The following is an 11,143-nucleotide window of genomic DNA, read 5'->3' as shown; positions in this document are numbered from 1 at the left end:
GGGAAAAGTTGAGAACTTTGTATTGCTGCAGCTGGGTTCGAATGGGTGAGATTTAGAAATAAAAAATTGAAAAACAAATATTAAAGGAAAAATCGAGGGAGGGGCCGCGTCAGGGAGTATTTGTATATGTGTCTATCCCAGAGGAAGAGGAGAGAGAAGGTCTGATGTTATGAAGCACGGAGGGGAGAGAGGGAGATGGGGAGAGAGAGAGAAAGAGAGAGAGAAGAGGAGAGGAGAGGAGAGAGGGGTTGGCAGCCGCACGATTTCTGCCGACTCACTTCCGCTCGAGCTCCGACGAATAGATCACCGCGGCTACGCCTCTCCCGTTCCCAACTCAGCCCAGTTGCTACTCCTCTTCGTCATCTGAATCGCTGCGATGAATGCCAGAGAAGGGGAAGAACGAAGGGTTCTGCAAAAACACAAGGAGAAGCACGCATCCCTATAGCATTTTTTTATTTGTTTTTTTTTTATTAATTTTTTTTAATTTTTAATTTTTAATTTTTTTAATTTTTTTAATTTTTTAATATCACGTGGGCCCATAATCCATATTGACATATGACGCCCAGTCATTGTCTAATTGGGAGCCACATCACCAGTGAACCGCTGACTTAACCGCCAAAAGATATATGAGATAGTCTCAAAATTAAGACATGCGGTATGATTCTGGGATGAAAAAAACTTCATGTACCAAATATTGAAAACCACAAAGTTTTAGGGTAGTAAACTGAGATTAACCCATTATTATATCATATTAAATACCACTTTTTTTTTTTCATTTGGATAAATTACACTTTACCACCTTAGGTTTGGAATCTATTCCAACCTCATACAACATCTTTAAAACATTTTATTTTCATACCTCAAGTATTATTTTATTTCAATATAATGCATCTGTTACGTTATCCATACATTGATCCATTAAGAATTGACGTGACTGACACATTTTTGCCATTTGGCTGCCAAATTTGTGCCACGTGGCAAAAAAATAAATTTTTATTCATTTAAAATATTATAATAATTTACCCCAAAAAATAAATTAAAAAATAAATAACTTGAAACCTAGAAGCCCCGCACCACCAGAACTCGCCGAATCAATCTCCAAAAAGCTCACAATCTACGCCAACTACCTCTGATTTCGAGTTGTGTGTCACAGCTGGCGAGCCTCCGTCCCCAGCTCTCCTGGCTGATGCTTCCCCAATCCCACCGCGCCTTCTTCAACCTCTCCAACAGCAGAGCACACTTCCTCCACCTTCTAGAAGCTTCTCACCGCAAGTGCCGCTACGGCTCCTCCCATGGATGACTCATCATCCTCGACGAAACACCTTTTGTCTCCTCGTTAACCCCCTCATGCACGCCAAGCGCCACCTTCCCAACGTTGTTTGATTCGATTTGATTACTTCGATTTGGAGCTAGGGATTAGAGAGAGAGAGGGAGTGTGTCTGATTTGGGGGTGGGCTCGGGTGGGGAGAAGGGGTGTGTCTGATTTTGGTTGGGGGTGTGCTAGGGTGGGGAAGACGAACTAAGTTTTGGTTTTTTTTTTTTTTTGTTGCTTTACTTTAATTAATTATTTTAATATTTTAAAATTTTTATTCAGTGTTTAGCCACGTCAGTACAAATGGGGACCCTTTATTTGCCATGTCATCACTTAACAATTTACTTAACAGATTTTCTAACAGATATATGAAATTGAAATAAAATGATAAGCAAATGTATGAAATTAAAATGTTTTAAAGATGTTATAAGAAATTGAAACCAATCATAAACTGAGAGGGTAAAATGTAATTTACCCTTAACATATTCACAACAATTTATATAGAAATTTACCAAACACTCAAACATTGTTTTTTTTTAATTTTTTTATTGAAGCACTTTCACAAAATAAAGTTACCAAACACTAACAACTTTACTTTTCAATTATGTCTCAACAGAGATACTTTTTATTAAAAACGCACCAATACGAAACTAACCCTAAAATTTGTTACAACTCGTCCATGCACGTATCATACCTCTCGTGAGACGGTCCACCATCTCCTCTCTTCCCGCCTCGCCCCCACCAAAACTCCGTCTCTCTCTCTCTCCAGTCTCTTTCTCTCTCTAAAAATTAAAAAGCGGCCGTTTCGAAAGGATATCAGGCCCACACGATCTCATCCCCAACCTCAGCCCCCCTCTCTCTCTCTCTGTAAAGTTCTCTCTAACCCTTGGAATTGTTCCGAAATTCTTTCCTAGATTTTTGACCAAGAAAAACTTCAGCTTCTTCAATCGTATATACGTATATACACATATATACACATTATATTCTTTCTGTACATATATCAATTGGATTATTGGTGGAGCTCCCTCAGCGATCAATTCCGCAGGTTGACCATTTCCTCGGTTTCATCAGTACCAATTTCGTTACAATTTATTAAATTTACAACAAAGTTAAAAACTTTTGATGTTTTGATGCTGTTTTGTTGGTGTGATCACTGATCATATAATTGAGTTGGCTGATTTTGGTGTGATTTCCATGATTTTCGCAGTCACCCGAGGAATTGTTCGGGATTTGATTGTATTGATCGTGAGGAAAGGTACGAAATTTTTGTTTCGAATATTGTTCTTTTTTCGAGAATTTTATGCTTTGAATTCTATAGTTATATTGGATGTTGATCATTTGGGTCCTATCACAAAAAAGTTAGCCAATTGTTACCTTTCTTAATGATTACAATTTATCGAATGCGAAACTAGCTGAATTTGAAGAATTTCTGTTTTGCTTTTGTTGTTGTTTGTGATAATTTAGAGTTGTGGAGATGGCTACGGGGAGTAACATAGATATGCTGTCAACCCTAGATAATAATCTGCAAGGATCCAATGGGAATTTAGAAGATGCTTTACAGAGTGAGCTTGAATTGATTCTGAGAGAGCAGCGCAATCAGCATGCCATTCACCGGGAGAGGGACGTGAATATGTATAGGAGCGGCAGTGCCCCGCCAACTGTTGAGGGTTCGCTAACTGCTGTGGGTAGTCTCTTTAGGAACTCAGATTTTAGGGATGTGACTAGTAGGATTAGTAATAACAATGGGGTTTTGTCCGAAGATGAGATTCGATCTCATCCTGCTTATCTTTCGTACTACTATTCGCATGATAATATTAACCCAAGATTGCCTCCACCGTTGTTGTCGAGAGAGGATTGGCGTGTTGCACAAAGGTTTCAGGGTGGCGGGTCTTCTTTTGAGGGCATTGGGGACTGGAGGAGGAAGAAGTTGGCTGATGATGGTGATAGTTTGTCGCTATTTTCCACGCAGTTGGGACTACAAAAGGCAGAGGATGAGTTGATGGGACTGAGGAATGCTAAAGGTAGCAATCTCCCTAAACAGACTTCATCTGAGTGGCTTGATAAAAGCACGGATGGTTTGATTGGTTTGTCGACAACTGCGTTTGGTGGAAGGAGAAAGAGTTTTGCTGACATTTTACAGGTAATCTATTGTGAAGGCTTTATTCTGTATTATTTATGTAGTTCCTTGGTTAGACTTTGATTGTATTGTTTTCGTACTGCATTGTTTCCCTTTCTCTTGACAATTGTTTCTTTCATTAATTTTGTATGCTTGAGTATTTTGATTCTACCTGCCCCCTTTTGATTAGTATTTTCAGTTAGATGGCTGTTTGAAGCTTGCATTACGCATAGCTTTTAGTTTACGTTTGATATTTATTGCATACTACACGAGATCACACATTTTCCATAAGGGCGGGTACACCCTTCGCATGGGGATGCAGAGCAAGGATGTAGCCAAGAGCATGATCCTGCTCTTAGAATTACTGTTGCAACTATCTGTGGTGGCTTCTATTGGAACCTTTCCATCTTGCTAGCTGTTGTATTATATGCACATGACATGTTAAATGCATCACGCTGTACTTTATTTATCACCGTTTAAGTTCTCATTTCCATTTTCATGAAGGTTTTTTTTCCGCTTCCCTTTCAAATATTCAGAAAGGTGCAGATGTTTATTAGTTCTTCCATATTTAATGCAGAAAGTTTTCATTATTCATATTCTTTAAATTGATATGCTTATACCTGCACTTCTCCAAGTAAATTCAAACAATTTGGTTTGGGATGAAGTGCTTAGCTGCTATTTCTTGTTTCTTATTTTGGTGTCCTGTAAATTAATAATTGACATGTTCTGCAGGAAGGACTTGATGAAACTGCATCCTTGTCAGGTCCCCTGTCAAGGCCATCAAGTCGTAACGCTTTTGGTGATTTCATGGATTCCACAGGCATGGCTGATCCCTATCCAGTTGGGTTAACTAATGGAGTGGAGTCTGCAGAGGGTATGCATAATGGACCAGCTTCACGTGGCCTGGTGGGAGTTCAGAGCCATGGCCTAACAACTTCTCATTCCTTTGCATCTGCTGTGGGTCCTTCTTTGCCAAGAAGCAGAACCCCTGAACAACTATTTGGGAGGTCCACCGGTTCTGGTCTCCGCCCTGTAGGGAGTAGAGTATTCCCTACCGAGAGGAAGAATGTTGTTAGTCCAGATATTCAAAATGATCGTTCTTCCAGCATGAATGATCTGGCGGATATTTCAGCCAATTTTTCTGGCTTAAGCCTATCAAAAATTAGACCTGTAGATGATGATAGACGTATTCAGTCGCAGCTTCATGTGGATCTTGATAATCAGCGTGATTTTCTGTTTAAGATGCCAAATGGGCATCAGAGGCTGCAGCAGGAACTGTTAGAGAAGGCAAATGCTGAAATTTTTTCTCTTCCTACTAATTATGCTCATCTAGCAAAGAAAAATGGAATCATAACAAACCGTACTACATCCAATGGGCAAGCTAATTTTTCAAGAAGAACTTCTTCTCCCAGTCTGTACTCAAAAGGGAGTTCTTCAGGCTTTGGAGCTTTGGAAGGATCTAATGTTCATTACCAAGAAGCAAATCCAGCAGGTATGGACTTTGATGGCCATGTTGCCGGGGCCTATCCTGTAAATCCAAAGTTGAACATGACAAGTGATAATCATCTTGGTGCAGGTAATTATGAAGTTTCTTAAATTTCATCTGCAATAACTTTTTTATTTTTAAAATTAGCTGAGTACCTTGGTTGAATAGTCAGTCAGCAGTTAGCGTTGACAATGTTTCTCTCTCTCTCTCTCTCTCTCTCTCTCTCTCTCTCTTCCTCCCTCCTTTTCTTTTCTGGGTGCAGTTGCTAGTGGTGATGAACAAAGTCTGAACAGACTGGGAAACAAAGTAGGGCCTGGTCTTCATTCTTCTGTTATGGACCCATCTTATATTCAGTTTTTGCAAAGAACTGATTACGCAGCACTTAATGTAACTAGTCCAAGTGGTTATCCTCTGAGCAAAAACCACTTTGGCACTTTGCATGGAGACTTAGAGGGGCTTCAGAAGGCATATCTTGAGGCATTGCTTGCTCAAAGGAAGCAACAGTATGAGTTGTCAGTTTTAGGTAACTCTGACGGTTTTAATCATGGATATTATGGGAACCCACCATATGGGCTTGGCATGTATCCAGGAAATCCAATGGCAAATTCACTTCATCCTTCTATTGGGTATGGTAGTCCAATGTTTGAGAGTGAGAAGATTGCCCACTTTAATTCTATGTTGAGAAGTTCAATGGGAGGGTCGGTTAGCTCCTGGAACTCAGATATTGGAAACAACCTAGAAGGACGACATGCATCATCATTATTAGATGAATTCAAGAACAATAAGAACAAATCTTTTGAATTTGCAGACATTGTTGATCACGTAATTGAATTCAGGTATGTATAGTGTTTTTCTTCAGTGTATATTCTTCTTAGGTTGCTTTGGCTGCAATTCTGACTTCAGTTTCTTCTGAGCAAAATTGTAGTACCGACCAGTATGGAAGTCGCTTTATTCAGCAGAAACTAGAAACAGCCACTGTGGAAGAAAAAATGAAGATATTTCCAGAGATTATTCCTCATGCTCGCGCGTTGATGACTGATGTATTCGGAAATTATGTCGTACAGAAAGTATAATCTCTGTATTTCAAATGCTTGAAAATTCCTTCCCTTCTGTTTAAAGTTATTAACTTAGTTCTGCGTGAAATTGCAGTTTTTTGAGCATGGTACAGAAAGCCAAAGAAAAGAGTTAACCAGCCAACTTACTGGCCATGTTTTGCCTCTCAGTCTTCAAATGTATGGTTGTAGAGTGATTCAGAAGGTGATTTCCTGATCCTCAAAATCTTGATCTACCAATGCCTTTCTATGTGTTAGCTTCACACCTTTGATCTGCCTCAAAATTTGCATAGCATGGATACAAATTCTTTTTCTCCATATTTTTACTTTGCAGAACTCTTTCTATCATGGCGTTTGGTGTTATTCGTGCCACTTACATGATTCTACGAGAAAATAATGTACTATATTGCATCTGGCTAGCAGTAGCTTCATGTGATGTTCTTATTAGGTTAGAAAACAAGACAATTGTAAATGAAAAGGAGTTTTGGAAAAATTTAAGAAAGATGTTGTCCACATGTAATGTATGAACACAATGCTCCTGTCTTGTATGACCTTCATTGTGACAGATAACTATATATGTTACTATGCTTCCCTCCTCCATTATGGAAAAGACACTTTGGCACCACATTTAGAAAAACAATGACCCGATCGTCATATTGTTTAAGAGTTGTTTAAGTATGGTATGAGATGAATCATACTTGGAAAATAAGAATTAATGCTCGAAATTTTACCTCAGGCCTTGGAAGTGGTTGATGTGAATCAGCAGGCACAGATGGTGTTGGAGCTTGATGGTTCAATCATGAAATGCGTCCGTGATCAGAATGGGAATCATGTCATTCAGAAGTGTATAGAATGTATCCCTCAAGATAAAATTCAATTTATAATTTCATCCTTCTATGGGCAAGTTGTCACACTATCCACTCATCCTTATGGATGCCGTGTTATACAGGTTAGTTGTTTGCATCTTCTTTCTCTGTGTGGGGATTCTTTATGTTTACTTGTGTGATCCCTTTTGGTTCTTACAGAGGGTTCTGGAACATTGCAATGATTCAAACACACAACAAATAATCATGGATGAAATCATGCAATCTGTATGCATTTTGGCACAAGATCAATATGGAAATTATGTCATTCAGGTATTCAATTACAATACTCAGTATATATATGGTTGAGCTGCTGTGTTATATTTATTTTTCCATAAATAGCCATGGATTTGTTCTATTCTGTTAAATGAGTTATGTTCCAGAAAATATGCATTGTTTTGGATGCAAATGCTTTTCCACAAAAAGGGAAAAGAACATTGGATCTTTGGGCATGAGAGGACATATTGGCCTAACACTATGACAACTCGTTTGCTTAGCAAATATTATTGAACCTGATAACCAGAATTCAACTTGTTTAAGATTATTCTGAGCAAGTGTACAGAACTGGATGCCGAGGTACTTTATATTTTTGTTTTCATTGGTAGATCATATGCCTTGTAGCTTATACTATTCATGATATGCCTCCTGTGATGTCATTTTTGTGATTCATCTGAGCATTGAGACAAAACTGGATGCCAAGGTACTTGATTGTCTTTTTCAATCTGTCTTTTTCTTTGATCGAAATCCGATGCTGTTTATAGTGTGTTCTAACTTTTGTTTTCACAACCGATAGTAGTCATGCTTTGTCTTTGCTTTGAGACCCTATGCTATTTGTGATATCTAACATCATCAAGTATATATATATACACATGTGATGGAAATACTCATGTTCGTATCATCAACTGTGCGTATCTGATATAAATACTCTTGTTTGGTAGCATGTCCTTGAACATGGTAAACCGCACGAACGGACTGCAATTATCCACAAGCTTGCAGGACAAATTGTGAAGATGAGTCAGCAAAAGTTTGCTTCTAATGTTGTGGAGAAGTGCTTAACTTTTGGGAATGCTGATGAGCGCCAGTTTTTGGTGAATGAGATGCTGGGTTCAACTGATGAAAATGAGCCCTTACAGGTCTAAAATTAATGTTTTCCATACAGAAGATAATATATACTTTCAAGATAGTCTATACCAGCTATGGAAATTCTTACATGAATTTAGCACATTGTACACAAATCGAAGTCGTCCTTGATCATATTTTACTGTACAATGAAATTAACGCTACCGACTGCTGCCAGTCTACTAAGTTCACACTTCGTACTGCCACAATTGAAAATCCACATGGTCACGCATACGTAACAAAATATGTGATGCTTCAAGGTCATGAATTTTTCAGTTTCTGATGCATGACCAAATTTTTCAAATGCAAATGTGCAGGCCATGATGAAAGATCCCTTTGGAAACTACGTTGTGCAGAAGGTTCTTGAGACTTGTGATGATCAGAGTCTTGAGTTGATTCTTTCTCGCATTAAGGTTCATTTGACTGCCCTGAAGAAGTATACCTACGGCAAACATATCGTTTCTCGTGTCGAGAAACTCATCACAACTGGAGGTGAGCCTTTTCCTACATATTTCTTGTACAGATTTGCAGAGTAAAAGACCTCTAACAGATTTTGATCTATCATATGCAGAAAGGCGCATAGGGTTGTCAGCCTCGTGTTCTTCTTGAGGCACCCAATCTGGAGTAAGTAGAAGGCATTTTTCCTGTTGCCACCATGAATAAGTATGCACCTTGTACAGCTAACATGGACAGTGACCTTAGCAAGTTCGTTCAGTTCGTATAAGTACACAGAGAAGCTATAGTTGTAAATAAGCATGGAATCTGGAGCCCCCTGCGATATGATGTCTATCCCCCTCCTAGTATATATTTTGGCTCGCCGGTTCTAATCTGACCAGGAAAACTCGGCATGGAAGAGGGTCAGTCCTTGGGCTCGAGAATTTACCGGTACAAGGTTCGTTGTCTATTTAACAGTCTCAAGTGTAAATGGTTAATTGCAATTTGAAAGAGAGGGTAAATAGGGAGTGTTCATATATGGTGGGGCTTTCGACTTTGAGAACTACTTTGTGTAAATACACTGCAATTTTCTGAAGGAGATATGTATATTACTTGTCTTTTGCAGATATCTTGTTCGTTCCCTTGTTCCTTCATTTTCCGCTTCATGACTTCTCGCATCACAAGTATGCATATCGCGAGTAAAACTCGAATTGTACAGGTTCCTAAAAGAAATTAATTCAAATTGTTACAGTAGAAATGAGCGAATTTCAACAAAAGGGAAGGAATCAGTTTTTCTACAATACACCCGGTGTACGAGATGCATGTGTTTGAACAGGTTAAAGATTCAGCCATGCAAATCTAGCCGTCCAATGAACCGGTGAACATAGTGGAATTTCACAAAATAACATGTAATTTTTCACTTCTCTTTCATTGTTGCGTCAAAAAAATCTTATCCACAGCCAAATGGCAAAGAACGTGTAATTTTCCAAAGTTTAAGCTTCCAATTTCATTTCTAATTTTGAACTCCTCTGTCAGACAAGTAAGAACACTCTGCAATCTCCTTTCCATCTTCAATTTCCGTATGCGAATCCAATCGATCAACAAACCGGTTTTTCACTCTCCTATTCTTCAAGATCGCGGCCGACTCCCTCATCAAATCAATGTACTTCATCCTCACCCCGGAAAGCGGATGCCTCCCAATAGCAGACTCATCACGGTAAGCCTCTTTGAGGATTGCAGTGCAAGTCTTGTTCCTCAGAGACAAGTAAAACATATGGGGATGCCTCTCAAACGCCTTGTGCACTTTCTGCGGCATCCCCATATGTTTCTTAAGACACAGAAGCTTCTTCCTCTCTGCTGAATGCTCAACAAACAGACTCAGCAACTCATGAAGAAGCCCCACCACGCGCTTCTCCGATACATCACTGTCCGGATCCAGATGAGAAAAATCCTCGTAAGGAGAAACGTAGGGAAGCTTCTGAAACTCCTCCAACCAACCCACAATCTTCCTCCTCAGCCTCAAACCCTTGGAGGGGAAAAGTGGGAACTCAGCTGCCTCCATCGGAGCTCCGAAATAAACCCCTCTCTTCATTGCATTCCTCTGCACCACAGACAACACCTTCTCACTACTCTCAACAGCCAACCCCTGTAACCCATCCTCCATCTCCACAAATCTAAAACTCTCATCCAAATTGGCATCCGGGTTTCGCACGAAATCATCAGGTAAACCCAAATACCACTGCATTCCCTGAACAATCTTCAAAGGCAAGATCTTTTTTTCACTCATCAGAATCAACCTTTTCAACCTATCCCTCAAATCCTCCCTACATTCCTCATAAACCCTTTTCTCCTCCCTATCAATCTCATCAGCTTCTGGGGTCAATCTAAACCATGGAAGATTGTGTTCCGGGCCGGTAAACTCCTCGAAAATCGAAGGGTACAGCCTCAGAAACCTTGCAACCTTCATGGGGACCTCCAATTGAATCCCCCTTTTGGAGACATCAGAGATTGGGATGCAGCCACTGGGGTTTTGGGCAATCAAATTCTTGAGGGAAATGATGGGTTTAAGAACAATGGACTTGTGGATTTGATCAAGTGAATCAAAGTAAGGGTCTTTCTTCCATTTCATGTACACATCGACGTAGGTGGATTTCTGGGTGTGGGTGTGAGGAGGGTTTTGGGGGAGGTGCACGAAGGAAAAGGTTGGGTTTAAAGAGGGGAAAATTAGGGTTTTTAGGGTTTTGGAGGTGGGTTTCTTGAGTAACATGCGTAGGGGTTTAGGGGTCAATCAGATAAATCTGTGGAGGATTCAGAAAGATAAACTGAGAGGTTGCAGCAATGGCGGCCTTTTGTAGGAAGTTTCAGTCAAGCTCGATCTGCAGTCGAATGCTCTACATTGAGCTATGGACCCATTAAATAAGAAATTTTTAGTTAAATTACTTGTATATCAGCCTAATTTTTTTTTTTAAATAAATGATTTATCTACACTAAAAAGGATGAGATAAACTTAGTCTGCTAGTAATAATGTGATTCAAATTCATCTTTGGCGAGAATCGAATTTAAAATCTCTCACTTATAAATGAAGAGGAATATCACTAAATTGTAGTACTAAATAGCATATCTAACTATTTTTTAATGCTACACGCTTTTTTATTTCAAATTTCAGAAGAAAAAATTAGTACTAACCATAAATTTCAAAATAACAAACTCCCGTAACCAAATAATAACATGTCCATTCCCATGGTGCTGACATGGACTTCG

At 39.3% G+C, this 11,143-nt stretch overlaps 2 protein-coding genes across 2 annotated transcripts; one reads left to right on the top strand and one right to left on the bottom strand.

Moving 5' to 3' along the window:
- Nucleotides 1-2,030: 2,030 nt before the first annotated feature.
- On the top strand, nt 2,031-9,007 carry LOC137720519 (pumilio homolog 4-like). The gene is made up of 12 exons (XM_068459601.1): nt 2,031-2,357; nt 2,520-2,567; nt 2,777-3,452; nt 4,161-5,004; nt 5,177-5,750; nt 5,840-5,981; nt 6,064-6,171; nt 6,703-6,915; nt 6,992-7,102; nt 7,768-7,962; nt 8,266-8,440; nt 8,520-9,007. Exons 3-12 carry the CDS (start codon nt 2,787-2,789, stop codon nt 8,555-8,557), a joined length of 3,066 nt encoding a protein of 1,021 aa, XP_068315702.1. The 5' UTR covers nt 2,031-2,357; nt 2,520-2,567; nt 2,777-2,786; the 3' UTR covers nt 8,558-9,007.
- On the bottom strand, nt 8,732-10,751 carry LOC137720520 (protein WHAT'S THIS FACTOR 9, mitochondrial). Its single transcript, XM_068459602.1, has one exon. The coding sequence runs from the start codon at nt 10,647-10,649 to the stop codon at nt 9,396-9,398; it is 1,254 nt and encodes a 417-aa protein (XP_068315703.1). The 5' UTR covers nt 10,650-10,751; the 3' UTR covers nt 8,732-9,395.
- Nucleotides 10,752-11,143: the final 392 nt, after the last annotated feature.

Source organism: Pyrus communis, chromosome 16 (assembly GCF_963583255.1).
Source record: "Pyrus communis chromosome 16, drPyrComm1.1, whole genome shotgun sequence".
Classification (NCBI taxonomy): Eukaryota; Viridiplantae; Streptophyta; class Magnoliopsida; order Rosales; family Rosaceae; genus Pyrus; species Pyrus communis.
Note: the sequence above shows the minus strand (reverse complement) of the source record. Positions and strands in the feature narration are given on the sequence as shown.